The 18,778-nt window shown below is 43.6% G+C and overlaps 1 protein-coding gene across 2 annotated transcripts in view; it reads left to right on the forward strand.

Moving 5' to 3' along the window:
• The window catches only part of STK39 (serine/threonine kinase 39), a 604,781-nt gene that overhangs the window by 257,307 nt on the left and 328,696 nt on the right, over positions 1-18,778 (forward strand). Inside the window, exons 11-13 of one of the 2 annotated variants that reach the window (XM_063933584.1) lie at positions 7,656-7,781; positions 7,897-7,932; positions 17,115-17,351. In XM_063933584.1, the coding sequence (XP_063789654.1) occupies positions 7,656-7,781; positions 7,897-7,932; positions 17,115-17,294 (342 nt within the window). In that variant the 3' untranslated portion in view covers positions 17,295-17,351. Of the gene's footprint in view, positions 1-7,655; positions 7,782-7,896; positions 7,933-17,114; positions 17,352-18,778 lie in introns of those variants that run through there. The other variant, XM_063933583.1, reaches the window with a different exon arrangement.

The following is an 18,778-nucleotide window of genomic DNA, read 5'->3' on the forward strand; positions in this document are numbered from 1 at the left end:
TAAATTTCAGCTGATACATTTTAACCTTTTTTTATGGCGTACAATGAATCTGTGACGTCTTCCCGTGCTCCCAGGAGTCTGTGCGTGCAAGAGGCTTAGGAAAGTCATGTGCAGCCTCATTAGAGATTTCTCCTATCAGCCTGTGGCCTTGATTTGATGATAGGCTGACATACTGTACTTAACCCACGTGCTGTAACCATCTAAGGATGCGGTATATGCGCCCTGTGCTCTCAACGCTGGGAGGGTGACTTTACATGCACCCTCTTGGGCAGGAGTTCCCATAGTTGAAGTAGCGGTGGCCGCCTCCTGCTCCGCGGCGGTAGCTGAGAAGGCTGGAGCCAGGTGCCCCCTTCAGGGCTGGAGCCCGGTGGCAACTGACTCCATTGCCTCCGGGAGTTTCTCACCTGCCATGAGTGTTAACGGCAAACTCTGAGACACTGGGGTATATTTACTAAGGTCCCGATTTTGACCGAGATGCCGTTTTTTCATCAAAGTGTCATCTCGGTAATTTACTAAGCAAAAATCTCGGCAGTGATGAGGGCATTCGTAATATTTTGGAAGTCCTAGGAAAAAAATCACGAATCAATACACCATCGGTCAAATACGCCTGCAATTTGCTAGAAATCGGGAATTTACTAAAAAGTGCAAAACACAAACACTGCCGACAATAGCCAAACACTGCCGTGATAAAATACAAATCGTGAAAAAGTGCTAAAAAAAAACAGACCTGCTTTTTTATCCCGTGTTTGTATAGGCATGCACGGATCCATGAGATCCGTGCATGTTTTTCAGTGGGAAGGGGGGGGAAATGTTCTAAATTTTCAGAAAAAAAATTGCGTGGGGTCCCCCCTCCTAAGGCAAACCAGCCTCGGGCTCTTTGAGCCGATCCTGGTTGCAGAAATATGGGGAAAAAATGGACAGGGGTTCCCCCATATTTAAGCAACCAGCATCGGGCTCTGCGCCTGGTCCTGGTTCCAAAAATACGGGGAACAAAAAGAGTAGGGGTCCCCCGTATTTTAGAAACCAGCACCGGCTCCACTAGCTGGACAGATAATGCCACAGCCGGGGGTCACTTTAATACAGTGCCTTGCGGCCGTGGCATCAAATATCCAACTAGTCACCCCTGGCCGGGGTACCCTGGGGGAGTGGGGACCCCTTCAATCAAGGGGTCCCCTCCCTAGCCACCCAAGGGCCAGGGGTGAAGCCCGAGGCTGTCCCCCCCATCCAATGGGCTGCGGATGGGAGGCTGATAGCCTTTGTTCAAAGTGTTTGATATTGTTTTTAGTAGCAGTACTACAAGGTCCAGCAAGCCTCCCCCGCAAGCTGGTACTTGGAGAACCACAAGTACCAGCATGCGGCGGAAAAATGGGCCCGCTGGTACCTGTAGTACTACTATTAAAAAAATACCCCAATAAAGACATCACACACACACACCTTGAAAGTATAACTTTAATACATCCATCCACACCTCCATATACACATACTTACCTTATGTTCCCACGCAGGTCGGTCCTCTTCTCCAGTAGAATCCATGGTGTACCTGTTGAAAAAATTATACTCACATAATCCAGTGTTTTCGGCTCCTCGGTAAATCCTTTTGTAATCCACGTACTTGAAAAAATAAAAAAACGGATACCCGACCACGAACTGAAAGGGGACCCATGTTTTCACATGGGCCCCCTTTCCCCAAATGCCAGAAACCCACTCTGACTGATGTCTAAGTGGGTTTCTTCAGCCAATCAGGGAGCGCCACGTTGTGGCACCCTCCTGATCGGCTGTGTGCTCCTGTACTGTCTGACAGGCAGCACACGGCAGTGATACAATGTAGCGCCTATGCGCTCCATTGTAACCAATGGTGGGAACTTTCAGGTCAGCGGTGAGGTCACTTTCGGTCAACCGCTGACCTGAAAGTTCCCACCATTGGTTACAATGGAGCGCATAGGCGCTACATTGTAACACTGCCGTGTGCCGCCTGTCAGACAGTACAGGAGCACACAGCCGATCAGGAGGGTGCCACAACGTGGCGCTCCCTGATTGGCTGAAGAAACCCACTTAGACATCAGTCAGAGTGGGTTTCTGGCATTCGGGGAAAGGGGGCCCATGTGAAAACATGGGTCCCCTTTCAGTTCGTTGTCGGGTATCCGTTTTTTTATTTTTTCAAGTACGTGGATTACAAAAGGATTTACCGAGGAGCCGAAAACACTGGATTATGTGAGTATAATTTTTTCAACAGGTACACCATGGATTCTACTGGAGAAGAGGACCGACCTGCGTGGGAACATAAGGTAAGTATGTGTATATGGAGGTGTGGATGGATGTATTAAAGTTATACTTTCAAGGTGTGTGTGTGATGTCTTTATTGGGGTATTTTTTTAATAGTAGTACTACAGGTACCAGCGGGCCCATTTTTCCGCCGCATGCTGGTACTTGTGGTTCTCCAAGTACCAGCTTGCGGGGGAGGCTTGCTGGGCCTTGTAGTACTGCTACTAAAAACAATATCAAACACTTTGAACATAGGCTATCAGCCTCCCATCCGCAGCCCATTGGATGGGGGGGACAGCCTCGGGCTTCACCCCTGGCCCTTGGGTGGCTGGGGGGGGGGGACCCCTTGATTGAAGGGGTCCCCACTCCCCCAGGGTACCCCGGCCAGGGGTGACTAGTTGGATATTTGATGCCACGGCCGCAAGGCACTGTATAAAAGTGACCCCCGGCTGTGGCATTATCTGTCCAGCTAGTGGAGCCCGGTGCTGGTTTCTAAAATACGGGGGACCCCTACTCTTTTTGTTCCCCGTATTTTTGGAACCAGGACCAGGCGCAGAGCCCGATGCTAGTTGCTTAAATATGGGGGAACCCCTGTCCATTTTTTCCCCATATTTCTGCAACCAGGATCGGCTCAAAGAGCCCGAGGCTGGTTTGCCTTAGGAGGGGGGACCCCACGCAATTTTTTTTAAACATTTAAAAAAAAATTTTTTTTTAACAAGCTGAACAATGAAGCCCAGCACGGATCTCTCAGATCCGGCCGAGATTCATTGTATTAAAGTCGGCAGTGTTTTACAAGTCACTCACGTAAAACACTGCCAAAAAAACCGAATGACATCGACATCGGAAAACCCGAAAATGCAGAATACGGCAGCTTAGTAAATTAGTCGTAATCAATTCAAAAAGTTGCATATTTACACTTTCGATGTCATTCGTGATTGAACTTTGACCTCAAACGGGAAAACACGAATCTTAGTAAATTTACCCCCACTGTCGTATTTATGATGGGTGCAGTGCATACCCTCCAACATGACCCATTCCATTAGGTACATAATGCTCTGTTCCTGGACTTCTTTGCCAGGGCAGTTACAGAGGTGGGGCTGCAGCACAGTCCAAAAGTCAACTAGGGGAGCCACACCAACTGCCACCCCAAACTCTGCCAAATATCACCAGCCAGGACTCAATGGCAGTTGGTGTGGACCCCCTATTTGAATTTTGGACTGTGCTGCAGCCCCACCTCTGTAACGGTATCCGTTCACATGGTCGACCATGTTATGGTCGACAGTCATTAGGTCGACCACTATTGGTCGACATTGACATGGTCGACATGGACACATGGTCGACACATGAAAGGTCGACACATGAAAAGGTCGACATGAGTTTTTTACTTTTTTTTCTTTTGGGGAACTTTTCCATACTTTACGATCCACGTGGACTACGATTGGAACGGTAATCTGTGCCGAGCAAAGCGGCAGCGGAGCGAAGGCACCATGCCCGAAGCATGGCGAGCGAAGCGAGCCATGCGAGGGGACGCGGTGCACTAATTGGGGTTCCCAGTCACTTTACGAAAAAAAAAAAGTAAAAAAACTCATGTCGACCTTTTCATGTGTCGACCATTTTCGAGTGTCGACCATGTGTCCATGTCGACCATGTCAATGTCGACCAATAGTGGTCAACCTAACGACTGTCGACCATAACATGGTCGACCATTCATACCGGAACCCTCTGTAACTGCCACTGGCAAAGAAGTCCAGGAACAGAGCATTTATACCTAATGGAATGGATCATGTTGGAGGGTATAGCAGCGTATGCGATGCACATGGGCCCCTGAGGCCAGGGACCACACCGCCCACACGATGCACCTATTTCTTGAATACTCACCCCTCCGGAGTCCTGCGCAGATTGCAATACAGCTGTTAAATCACTGTGAAAATGGTGAGGCGGTAAGTTTCATGGTATTTTGCGCATGTGCAGTAGAGAAATCACTGGGAAAATGGCTGCTGCACATTTTTCCCAGCTATCTGTGCATACATATTAGGGTCTGCACCCTCTAGTGTCCAGTTCTAGTGCTCAGTGCTAGAGTTCTCAGTCCGAATTAAAAAATGTTAAGATTTGATTTAGGTATTTAAAATTCTTATTTAAATAGTGTTTAGAAATATTTTCAATTACTAATTTTAAAGCAAGTGGCAACCCTTGAGTGTGAGTGTTAATGGCAAACTGCGAGAGCTAAATAAGAGGACAAATATGAGGCAAACATTACAAACATGGGGCGTGATTCAGGTACCGATGCAACTTGAAAGTTGCTTATACAGATATAGTGGGTATTCAATTGGTGTTGGTTTTTCCGACAGTTGGAAAAAGAGCACTTTTCGACAGTCGACCTATTCAATGTGAGTGCCGTTTTTTCAACTGTCAAAAAAAAGTCACTTGTCGGAAAACACATGGATCAGCGATTTACTCGCCGATCCACCTTTTTTTTGTCAAAAACGTGTTTTCGACAGTTTTGCACTGATGCAGACTCGACTTGTTATCAAGTCGAATCTGCATGGTCGTAATGCTGGCCGGAAACGGTCAGCGTTGAATAGTGACGTATCAGAGGGGATCAGACTTCTATTGAATACACCCCATAGCCCAGCTCGCCTAGTCATACCCACACTGGGTTGCATCTTTTGCCGCTCATTACAATGTCAATGGGGTTCGGGTGCGACTAAGACGCACACGCCATCACGCATTGCGGCAAGCGAGACATACACGCTCTTGTTGCAGCCGCAATGAGCATGGCTACATCTGTATTTTGAATTATATACATTTATATTGCTTATATATTGAATAAATTATTATTTAAAAAAAAAACCTCTGTACACTTTTTAGGAGAGGCAGAATCAATACAGTGGTACTATTGCCAGACAAGTGCATTTATTTGAGTGAGCTGAAACCTTGAAACATTTGTTTCATACTCCTGTTCAACAATGCACATCACGTCCGAAGCAGCAGAGCCATTTGAATAATATGCTCTATAAAAGTGAATTGTAAACTGAACAGCCAGGTTGTGTAATGATTACCATTGTGCTCTTCAAGCCACTTGCGACGCTCTCAGTATGTTTTAGAGGAGTCTGATGCTGTTTTGTTTTGCTCAAGTAGGCTGAGCAGAATGCTGGAAATACAAGCTTGGTGCCAGGTTCTGACAAAGAGCAAGATGTCAGCAGAAGGGTACTTGACTTTTTTAGGATTTAGTTTTTCTTTACTCCTAAGTTTGCTTTTTAGGCTTGTGTTGGTACTGTTTTTATTGGTCAAGTATAGATCAATTTCCTTTGCTGTGTTATTATTATTTTATATAAAATTGGTATGTTGTATGTCGCAATAAAAATGATATTATACAGTAAAGCTTGAAGAACATGTGCTGTAACCCTAGCAACCAATTAAATACTAGCTGTTATTAGTGTAGATACACTGCACTGATAAGAGCTCATACAGTATCTGTTTGCTGTAGGTTAGAACATATCGTTATCTTAGTATCGTGATATTAAATATCATTTAGTGGAACATCTTGAGTTTGTAATGATGAATATGTGTGTCATAGTCAAGTTAAAGAGCACGTATATCTTTAAAATATGCATTGATATAAAAAAAATCGGTTTCCTCCAGATTAGAAAACAAATCTCATTTTCTGGTGGAGGCATCTTTCAAATGCTTATAATTGAAACTGCAAGTATTGCACTTTTGCTACATAATATAATAATAATTATTATTATTATTATTATTATTATTATTATTATTATATTACTTAAGTTAATATTTTAAACTCAGTCAAAGCTCACATAGATAACAAAAGTGTAGTCAATGGAAGTATTTTGCTTTAATCAGCTGTTTATTTACATGCATATTTTAAAGACTCATTAAAACTCTTATTACTGTATGTTTTTTTTCCACCAGGCTTTGTTTGATTTAATTAGTGCTTTGACCAGAAAGTCAGGATAAAGAGCGCTCGGTGATCTTATAAAATTAAGGGGGTAATTCAGATCTAATCACAGCAGCAAACTTGTTAGCTAATGGGCAAAACCATGTGCACTGCAGGTGGGGCAGATATAACATGTGCAGAGAGAGTTAGATTTGGGTGGGTTATATTGTTTCTGTGCAGAGTAAATACTGGCTGCTTTATTTTTACACTGCAATTTAGATTTCTGTTTGAACACACCACACCCAAATCTTATACCCCTTTTCAACTAGATAGCACGGGTCGCAGTCGGGAGCCTGACACGGCTGCGACCCGTGATAGAGCCCCCTTCTACACTGCGCTCACCAACCCGGCATATTGCCGGATTGTGACGCTGCTGGTGATGCGGCAGGGATGGCACTGGGAGATCACATGATCTCCCAGCGCCGCCCTTCTATACACTGTGAACGGGAGCCATGTCACATCGACACGGCTTCCGTTTACACTGCACAGCTTACCGGATTGAACTCGTGTTCAACCCGGTAAGCTACCCAGGTAGGATTCCCGGATCACTTGATCCGGGAATTTCAGGGGGGGGGCGTTTCCTCTTGAAAAAAACACGGGTAAATGCATGCCCCCACGCATTTACCCGTGTTTTTAGAGCTAGTGGAAAAGGGGTATAACTCTCTCTGCACATTTTATATCTGAACCCCCCCCCCCCCCCTCCCACTGCAGTGCACATGGTTTTGACCATTAGCTAACAAATTTGCTGCTGCGATCAGATCTGAATTAGGCCCTAAGTTTTTGTTGGTTTAGCCAATATTCATGTGGATAGAGCTTATTATGACACTAACGGCGGTATTCAAATGATATATCACCCCCAATCTCCTTTCTAAAGTGATCCCCGTTATTGCGCATATTGTGCCCATAGTAATCAGGTTTAGCTGTGTAAAGGGTTGGGTGCCCTTGCTACCCCGGGGGTAGCCTGCTGAAATGATTATACCACGCCCGTCAGCAGAAACAGAACGGGTGTGGAAGGGGGTGAAAAGAATTGAATACCGCCCTAAGATTCAGTGACATCACTTGGCACCTTATTCATAAGAACACAATGATATCACTTGTTTTTAGTTTTAGTGAATACAGCCCCTACATACACTAAAACTGTTTATCTATCTGTTAAAAGCCATGTCCAGTTGTGAATTCAACTCTTATCTCAGGCTAATTCAGCACATCATATTAATAAATGATACTTTTGCATATACAGATGGTCAGTGTAAATAGGTTTTCACACATGCAGCATTGATAAATGCTTTAATAGCACTCAAGTAAACGGTGCCTAAATCAAATGTATTTTCAGAAATATTGGTTCAGCCCATGAAATGTACAGTATGATTATGTGACAGGCACTCTGTAAATCACTTTCTCATCTGTTGATAAATACAATAGAATCTTTTCTGTATAGGTTAGAAGAGTACCTGGCTCAAGTGGTCACCTACATAAAACAGAAGATGGCGACTGGGAATGGAGTGATGATGATGAGCTAGACGAGAAAAGCGGGGAATTCCAAGATTCATTTTCCAAAGAAAAGGTCTTGTGTTTTATATCTATTGCAGACACAAACACACATTGTGAAGCCTATCTTTTATCAGTTGTATCCTCTCATGTGTACCAGTGCTTCAATTGTCTCTTTTTCTATTGTTTAGTCAAGAAGAATCAATGAGGACAGTGACAACGCAGAGGTAAGGATTTGTCTTCAGCACCAGTTAAGCTACTGCCTTATGTACCTTTCATGACTTTTACTGTTTTGAAAGTATATTTAACCCCTTAATGAACAGTATATGTAATATTTCTCTAACGTCCTAGTGGATGCTGGGGACTCCGTCAGGACCATGGGGATTAGCGGCTCCGCAGGAGACAGGGCACAAAAATAAAGCTTTAGGATCAGGTGGTGTGCACTGGCTCCTCCCCCTATGACCCTCCTCCAAGCCTCAGTTAGGTTTTTGTGCCCGTCCGAGCAGGGTGCAATCTAGGTGGCTCTCCTAAAGAGCTGCTTAGAAAAAGTTTTTAGGTTTTTTATTTTCAGTGAGTCCTGCTGGCAACAGGCTCACTGCAACGAGGGACTTAGGGGAGAAGAAGTGAACTCACCTGCGTGCAGGATGGATTGGCTTCTTAGGCTACTGGACACCATTAGCTCCAGAGGGATCGAACACAGGCCCAGCCATGGAGTCCGGTCCCGGAGCCGCGCCACCGACCCCCTTACAGATGCCGAAAAGCGAAGAGGTCCAGAAACCGGCGGCAGAAGACTTTTCAGTCTTCATGAGGTAGCGCACAGCACTGCAGCTGTGCGCCATTGTTGTCACACACTTCACACCAGCGGTCACGGAGGGTGCAGGGCGCTGCAGGGGGCGCCCTGGGCAGCAATGAGAATACCTTGTTCTGGCTAAAAAATACATCACATATAGCCCTTAGGGCTATATGGATGTATTTAACCCCTGCCAGGTCTCACAAACTCCGGAGAAGAGCCCGCCGAAATAGGGGGCGGGGCCTATCTCCTCAGCACACAGCGCCATTTTCCTGCTCAGCTCCGCTGCGAGGAAGGCTCCCAGGACTCTCCCCTGCACTGCACTACAGAAACAGGGTAAAAAAGAGAGGGGGGGGCACTTTTTTTGGCGTTTTTGATATATATTAAGCTGCTATAAGGGAGACAACACTTCTATAGGGTTGTTCCTATATATTTATAGCGCTTGGGTGTGTGCTGGCAAACTCTCCCTCTGTCTCCCCAAAGGGCTAGTGGGGTCCTGTCTTCGATAAGAGCATTCCCTGTGTGTCTGCTGTGTGTCGGTACGTGTGTGTCGACATGTATGAGGACTGACAATGCTAAATTCCTTTGTCGTATAAACAACCCTTTATGAAGTCTAAGAACACTGTACGCTGTTTACTTAAGAAGTACCGTATGGGTACGCTGGTTGCGTAACGATCGCTCAGCCGTAGGCGAGACGCTCACGCGTCACGTTCGCTCACGGCCCAGAGATCACAGGACAGCACGTTGTTGGCTATGACTAGAGTACTGATTCGCTATGGCGTAGCGGACGCTCGAGACCACGAGGAGATCACCAGCGGCGCAGACGCTCACAACGCTATACCTTTATGTCTAAACCTTATCAATGAAATACACAGAATACCTTAATGTGAATACAGGGTGTAAGTGCAACCTTGTGTAACCTGACTAACTACAAAGCTGCTTGAGCGTCACCGACGCTCAAGTGAACACTTAAAACTATAGACAATACACAGATACTGGTTTAGGGTCCAAAGCCTATTAACTGTATTATATCTAATATACTTGTAAAAGGGAATAACAGTACAAATGATACACTACAATATAACAGATACTTCCTAACCAAAATAGCTACACTAGAAATACAATACAATACCAATCTAATACAATACAATACAATACTAGTCAAAGGGGAGATATGGGAGAAAAGAGAAGGGAGAGAGAGAGAGAGAGAGAGAGAGAGAGATATGAGAGAAATGGCTCACAGTAAGACAACATGATTGCAGAGAAGCTTACACATGTGAGGAACAATCGCTGCGCAGTTAGTCAATGCTGATGAAATACTTGGGCTTACTCATACTGGCTGTCCCTATATCATGGGACAGAAGCTAGACTCCATTTTGGGAAACCTCCACTTGATTCTAAAGACCACACCACATGGCTGAAAGGGGGAGGGGAAGACATCCAGCAGCAGCCATTTTAGATTTGCAGGTCCAAACACATGGCACTCTCTACTACACCACAATCACATAGCAGGAGACACAAGACTCCATGTTATTCCAAAATGTCCAAGCCTCAAAACAATGCATATGTTCTGATTTTACGATTCCAAACCATCTAAATCACCTTTCACAATGTAATCCAACTTCCTAGAACCATCTCATAATTTCACATCCCAAACAACTTCAGTATCTCAATAACCAGAGCATATTCATCACAAGACCAGATCACAATGTAATTAACACAAACGTAACTGCATGGTGGTATTTATGATTAACAGGATATATAGTATAACTAACCAGCACAATCTATTTTAAATCTCCATAGGCAAACAAATACCACAAATACTATGCTACAGATGGTATACTGTTCCAATTCATCACAGACTTCACAGAGTATCCACAAACACCCAACAATCACACAACCAAGTTACAATATCCTATTTAAACCAGAAAGCAATCTGTCTGTTTCCTTATCTAGCCATGTGAAGTTCAATACTTAGCCTTTAGTTTGGAGGATGTCCTGGGGATTTAGCCGCCATGCTGCTGGGTGCCAGGTAGCTGTGTGTGTGTGTGTGTGAGTGTAGCTACATTACATCTGTTCTCTGAGGCCACACCTGACCACTACCTTCCTGTTTGACCAGTACTTGGGGGAGGGGTCTTTCTTTCTCCTTTGTATTGAGTCACTATTCTCTTTGTATATGCTAATCAGGTTCAGCCCTGAAAACTTAGTAAAAGGTTGTCTTGAGCATCCATTGTTCTAACAATATGATCTTAGCTTTTATACATATAATCATATCTATCTGCTGCAATGTCCCACAACTTCACAACCAGCATCAAACTAACCCACACATCATTCTGCTTGCTTCAATACCAAACATGATGGGCACATCTGGTTCTGTTCAAATGATACGTATTCATGACATCAATTCATCAGCCAATTCTATATCTCCATGATGTCTGGTGTTTGCTGTGCTCGCTGCGCATATTTGCAAGTATAGCGGCTTATATGTGTGCAGTTTATATGGTCTCTCTATGTAATATTTTTGACTTTGACAGTCCACCCTTTGGCAGTCACCAATAACTGCCACTTCCTAAAACATTTCAAAAAGAGAAAAATATATGTCAGGGGTTAATACATTTCCATGGTTGGGTAAGGGAGGAGAGAGGAGAAGGTGTGAAGAGGGTATGACCTAGTGAGATAGCAGAAGCATGTGTGTATGAATCCATGTTTGGGGGGTCATGTATCATCGTGCCGTACGTGTTGTACATCAAGCTTCGAGGTATTGCGAAGTATACATTTGAATTCCTTCTTATCCTGTGGTACAGGTCTGTGGATGGGCTGTCAAACTTTACCGAGCTCTTTTCGGATTTTTTTTTGAACAAAATGGGGAGCACATTTTAGTTGATGATACATGAATGGGGGAGGTATGTGGTTGCTGATATCTGTGCCTGTATTCCCTATCGACTATGTGTGTCATTACCTGAGGGTTGTAGAGATGAAGATAAAGAACACTTATGGAAAATGCAATGATATTCTATGTCAGGGAAATGTACATCTGTTGTTGAAGTTTTGTTCGGTATCTGTTGAGAGTCGTCTTCTTTGCGCTGTATTGCTCTTTGGGCATGAGCAAATAGCTTTGTCAGTGCCATCAGATTTACAAAAAATGTTGGGCTAGCGTGAGTTTAAAATACTAGGGAAACTGGGGATCCATGGCAAAGTTCATCAAGTGTCCATATCATAGGTTGTCAAAACTTCATCTTTGGTGCTTGTCTGTTGTCTGTATAGCGTCTCGTTAACTTCCTCGTCCAAGGGGTCTTTGTATCTTGGAGAAAAGCAGAAAAACAGGTGAAAGAAACGGACCGTATAATCGCATTTTCATCACATCCTGGTTTCTATCATTGGGTCATATACCAAATCCAGGTTAATTACAGTTTCCTCGCTCCTCAGACTCATCACTCTTGTACTTTGTTTGCACTTCATTAAAGCCTGCCCGCATCTAAATATCAATCCAATCGATATAACGACACCCAAGATACATAGTAGAAACTTTCCAACATCCATTATGACTCCTTGAGCCCAGTCTCCTAAACCGGAGAACCAATTTCGCGGGTTCAACCATGACACCCAACCAGTCAGCTCATTACCTACAGCAGCAAGGGTGAGATTGTGTTTTCGGCGAAATTCCCACTTCAATTGGAGAATGTCGTCCATCTTTTGGTCTATGACCTCTACCGGATCCTCGGTGCTATTTGTGATATACGTGCAACACTTTATGCCGTACTGTGTTGCCAATGTAACACAATATCCGCCTGTTACTGCTGTAAGATAATTAAGAACCATCCTATGCTGAACTAGTTCTGTTTTGTACGCTTGAAGTTCTCTTCCAGTGTATCTGAACGTGTCATCATACATTTCAGTGATATTATCTAACAAATTGGCGAGTGCGGAAATGTATCTATAATTCATCACTCCTCGAGCGGTGCGAGTGAAATCTAACGCTACCAGAACCTGAATCCCGGTGGATTCATAGATAAGATCAGAGGCCGGATGCTCTAACCTTTCTGACAGTTGTCTTTTATCTCGGTGCTCGTAATGAGTGTGAGTATAAGGAGCTTGGGCACCACGGTATATGTCCTTCACTTTGTCATGTGTAACAGTCATCACTTCAGGCAATACTTTTCCAATATAACACAATCCTTCAGAGTTTGGGGCAAGCCACTTGTACGCCTTTCTCCCGCATATGAAATATGCGTCATCGGGGAGAACATATGGGACGGAGAAGGACATGACCATATTACACACCTTCCAGGTGAAATCTCCTGATCCTAATTCTTCCATCTGCTTAATGCACGTATCAGACTGTACGATATGTGCACAGTATCCTGGTGATACTTCTCCAACTCTAGTAATCCTATTTCCTAAGGTATATCGATACCGGAAAGATTTTCCTCTACTGGCTATGTGGCGTACAAGCTCTGTATCTGTAGGCATTCTATCTGCTCTGTGTGAAAAGGTCATGGTAAGGTTGCTCCATGACACTTCCCAATTTCCCGGCTTACGGGGATTGGAGATATTAAAACATAAGAGGGACCTATCCACATGGTATTGGTGGAGCTTCAAACTAGGAGGGCTGGAGATGTTAAATCTCCGGTCCACCGGTCTCCCACCCCTTAGCTCAAGTACCTCCCCTAACGTTAAAGGAAATGGTACTAGCCCTGATTTGCTATGACCCTGAGGTACTTGAGAGCATACCCAACAATCTGTTTTATTTAACACGTTACCCACTAAGGAGTGATGGTCACTCAATGGATGCTGGTCCATATGGATATTAAGACTGGATTGGCATTTCTTTATGCATCCATCTTCAACCATTGTCACAGAGCCTACAGATACAGTTTTTCTTTTTGAACTAACAATCCTTCAAAGAAAATGTTTACAGATAACATGGTTGTTAGATCGTGCCCGGTACTCGCCTTTGCTTGGTGATTGGGTTGCTATTGGAAATTTACACCTCCGTCTCAGTCATCAGGACCTTTCTGGATCCTTTCTCGACCTCACTGGTACTCTCACCGAAACAGACTGCTCTGGTCAACATCATGGTTAACGGGAAAATCCATATCACAGTCTCTTGGGGCAAGTCCATCTTACAGGAGGAGAAAAGAAGAAATTTGTAAAGGGGGCATAAGAAAACAGTTTGAGGGGGAGAGAACTTGTTACGATAATAAGTTCTCTCGTCTTGTTGTTCTTCTTGTTCTGCTGTCCTCTCAAAGGTGCTGTCTCTCAGTCTTCCAAACGAACATTCTGGTGATGCAATATTCCTTCCTAACCGGCGATCTTTCTGTAAGGAGAAAAAAATCTGGCATTACCATTGGTCCAACTGAGGGGTGACATACCATCTTTAAACCATGGAAACATGAGTGGGAAGAGAGAGACAACAAAAAAACAAAAGAGATAGAGAACAATTCATGTGCATATATACATTACATAACTCGACAATAACCATCAATAAGAAAAGAGAAACAAAGCATTTTTAAACATTGTCAACATTAAGAAAACATTGTTAGCATTAGAAAAACATTGTCAGATTATCAGGCTGTCATAGCTACGTGTCTAATGGTCTCCTTGAGCAGTCCCTCCCCACCAGCACCTGCATTACTCCACTGTCTGTATCTGGCCAGAAATACATTGTGGCGGAGGTCATGCTGGGGTTTGGTAGACTTCTGCAAGGACCAAGTGGGTATGCAATGTGTGAATTCTTACCAATACTCGTCAGAGATGGGGATAGAGAGAGAGAGAGAAAAAAAACATTTCACTGATACATTTACAACGTTTCACCTGGTCATTCCGGTGTCTTCAGTGAATGACCTCCCACTTTATTAACCGTTACCTCAGGCTTACCATCAGTCGTATGATCACCTTTCTTGACTACCTATCATGGATGTGGCTCAAAATTCTTCCTATGTGATCCCTGCTTGTAATTTGGTGTGTCATATTCATGCTCATTTTCATGTCTAGGGGGTCTAACTTTATGTGGGTTATTACAGTTACTGGCATAATGCCCTTCTCTTCTACAATGATAACAAACCCTGGGCTTCCTCCAAGTGTCAGTGAAATGGGGTCTTGGCTGATTTGATGCCTCCTCAAACGTTTGGATGCTCATCACCCTCAACCGCTTTCCCTGTACCTACCTGATTCCTTGTATACCATGATTATGTCGTTGTCTAGGGGGTTCATATACCTTCTGTGAATCTTTGATCATACACTTAGATCTTTCCTAGGATCTGGGTAATCAGACATGATTGATCTCAATTCTGTCCGGGACCAGGGATGGCACATTGCACTGTCCTTGACGGGAATGGTTCCCTGATCGTCAGTCTTCCCATTGGGGACTGTGATCACCCTGACAGGACTAAACTCAATTACATCACCTTGTTTTGGTCTTACAATATGGGGTACATTTGTTTGTGCGTGATATAAAACATTGTACGTACCTGTGGACACGACCTCACCTGACCCTCCGTTAGGGGGTTTGATTATTGCCTTTACCAATTTGGTCGCGTCCACCTGGATGTCTTGTAGGATGGCTGCTGGAAGAGGTGCCGACATCGTTCTGGGCTCACTTTCTTGCTGGTAATCCTGAGGGAAGTTTAACATGGGGTGCGACTTGCACAGGTTAATATTTGTAATTTTTACACTTTTGTTTTCGTAAACATTATTACATTTTACACTTTCATTCTTAATACAGTTACTAAGTGCATTTTTATCGTACAACATTGTGCCATTTCTCTGCAACCATAATCCTCTTCAATGCCATGTCTCTCCTCTCAAGATAAGAGTCAGAAAAGTCAATTGAATCTCTTTGTAATTCACCTTCCTGTTGCCATAACTGCAAATAATCATAATGTTTACTTCGTCTCTTTGTTGGTTCAATGAGACATATCCTCCTCCTTAAATTTTGTAACACTTCTGGACTGAAGCTACCTATTTTTGGGAATTTCTCCCTGTCTTGTACAGTCATTCTCTCCCATTCATCACATAAAGCTTCTGTGTGACTTCCATATTTCTCACACATTATGTACCTGGCCGATCCTACTGGACGGTCTTCTGAATCAACCCGAACCGAGGTTGATCGCCCCCTACCTGAACAATTGGCCCCCATAATCTGTAGGTGTTGCTTACTACTCCTGTGATCTTTATATCACGGTCTTCAGCGAACCCTTACAGCAAACCAAATTATTCACAATAGGCCGGCGGTGGCGGTTTACCGAGTACCCCACTCACTCGCCCACCTCGACCAATACGACCTGATCACACCGATATGGTGCTGGCGTACTCGATACAGGGCCCCTATGGAACCTTCTGTTTACTGGAACATATGAGGGTTACCCGCAGGACACTTACTCTTTCCAGTAAAGGTGGGGTTGTTAGATAGTTCCTGAGTGACCAGCGAACTTCCCTTCCAAAAATAAAAAATTACACAAATCACGTCAGAATGTACAAATAGCGTTTGTGACCACTTTACTCTAATGGTATTAGGTCAGATTACTAACTACTGCACACACTTACGTGCGGTCCAGTCGTTCAGTACACAAACAACTAAGCTTATGTACGGAAAGACCAATGGAATCGAAACTTACGACTGCGAATTCCTTCAGCCAGAGCTTATATGGCCTATATGGGTTCTGCACCAACACCCCAGGCGTTGTGCCTCTTGTACCTTTATAGCGGACCTCTTTGTCTATTTTACCTGTTACCTTATGACCTCCTGGTCTGTTACCTTATGACCTCCTGGTCTGTTACCTTATGGTCCGCTATACTCTAATGCTCAAATATTTATTTAACCAGGGATGCCTCCCTAGCCACCGTATATGTCACTTACACGTATGTCCCTTGACGAGTACCCGACTTTCCTTTTTGGTTCAACCTCTAAGTTATATAAACTTATGTGATAAAAACACACTCACTCAACACATGTACACTTTGTTTCTATATCTATTTCTGCGCAGAAATTTTCTTCAGCCCAGCTGTGTTACCAATTAGGAGCAGGATCTGTTAAACTAAATTTCAGATTTTTCCAAAAATAGATTTGCGTTATTTACCGCCTTTGCGTTATTTCAACTTATCGTGACTTGAGCTACGTGGGCGTAACCGGATGCTCCGTTGCATAATGTACGCTGCGTGCGTCTGCCTTTGGATTGCGTACGCTCTGTCCTTGTAAGCACACTTGTACACAGACCAAGTACGTTCACAGTAACACACTACACGTTTATCAATGTGAATGATCTTTAAGTGTAATCATTCACTATACACCACCCAAATCTCCCTTGTATTCTTAGGCGAGACTGTGTGCGTGCTTTACAAATTACCCCTTAAATGTATTACTTTTACACTTTAACTACCGAGTAGCAACAAATCTTTCTTAGCACGTTATCAATGCAAATGGCAAACAGGAAGGTGAGATGTGAAACTTACACAGATGAAAATGCAATTCTAAATTTAATCTAATAACATACATTGATGTAAGCACACGCATATAGATATTACATATAAGTACCAATCACTATTACTTATGATTGACTATGATATAGATTAAATAAATGCATAAAAAAAACTCATTAAATGATGATTTCTTTTTGACAGTGGATGGCTGATTGTTTCCTGAGTCAACTGAAAACCAGCCGCTCAGAAAAAAAAAAAAAATTTGACCTTCCCAAAATGGCCGCTGCTCCTCCCCCTTCCACCTCCATGAGGGTCACACAAAATGGTGGACAGACCATGCGGCCTCTTGTCACAAAGAAAGTCATCATTCAAAACTCCTAAAGTTATTCTAGGCCTGAGTGTGTAGTTGGCACCAAATTGAAATAAAAACCAGATTTTCAAAGACAATAGCGTACTGTTCTTACCTCCGGTCCCGGATTCCCTCAGCACCCTTTACTAAGCGAAACAGACGCTTATCCAATCAGCACTGCAAGGAATATGATCCCGCCCTTTGCTGATGGATAATGTCTGCTGATATTACCTAGCAGAGATATGTGAAGGACAGGACGAGTCCCCCAATTGACAATGCTAAATTCCTTTGTCGTATAAACAACCCTTTATGAAGTCTAAGAACACTGTACGCTGTTTACTTAAGAAGTACCGTATGGGTACGCTGGTTGCGTAACGATCGCTCAGCCGTAGGCGAGACGCTCACGCGTCACGTTCGCTCACGGCCCAGAGATCACAGGACAGCACGTTGTTGGCTATGACTAGAGTACTGATTCGCTATGGCGTAGCGGACGCTCGAGACCACGAGGAGATCACCAGCGGCGCAGACGCTCACAACGCTATACCTTTATGTCTAAACCTTATCAATGAAATACACAGAATACCTTAATGTGAATACAGGGTGTAAGTGCAACCTTGTGTAACCTGACTAACTACAAAGCTGCTTGAGCGTCACCGACGCTCAAGTGAACACTTAAAACTATAGACAATACACAGATACTGGTTTAGGGTCCAAAGCCTATTAACTGTATTATATCTAATATACTTGTAAAAGGGAATAACAGTACAAATGATACACTACAATATAACAGATACTTCCTAACCAAAATAGCTACACTAGAAATACAATACAATACCAATCTAATACAATACAATACAATACTAGTCAAAGGGGAGATATGGGAGAAAAGAGAAGGGAGAGAGAGAGAGAGAGAGAGAGAGAGAGAGAGATATGAGAGAAATGGCTCACAGTAAGACAACATGATTGCAGAGAAGCTTGCACATGTGAGGAACAATCGCTGCGCAGTTAGTCAATGCTGATGAAATACTTGGGCTTACTCATACTGGCTGTCCCTATATCATGGGACAGAAGCTAGACTCCATTTTGGGAAACCTCCACTTGATTCTAAAGACCACACCACATGGCTGAAAGGGGGAGGGGAAGACATCCAGCAGCAGCCATTTTAGATTTGCAGGTCCAAACACATGGCACTCTCTACTACACCACAATCACATAGCAGGAGACACAAGACTCCATGTTATTCCAAAATGTCCAAGCCTCAAAACAATGCATATGTTCTGATTTTACGATTCCAAACCATCTAAATCACCTTTCACAATGTAATCCAACTTCCTAGAACCATCTCATAATTTCACATCCCAAACAACTTCAGTATCTCAATAACCAGAGCATATTCATCACAAGACCAGATCACAATGTAATTAACACAAACGTAACTGCATGGTGGTATTTATGATTAACAGGATATATAGTATAACTAACCAGCACAATCTATTTTAAATCTCCATAGGCAAAC

Source organism: Pseudophryne corroboree, chromosome 7, assembly GCF_028390025.1.
Source record: "Pseudophryne corroboree isolate aPseCor3 chromosome 7, aPseCor3.hap2, whole genome shotgun sequence".
Lineage (NCBI taxonomy): Eukaryota > Metazoa > Chordata > Amphibia > Anura > Myobatrachidae > Pseudophryne > Pseudophryne corroboree.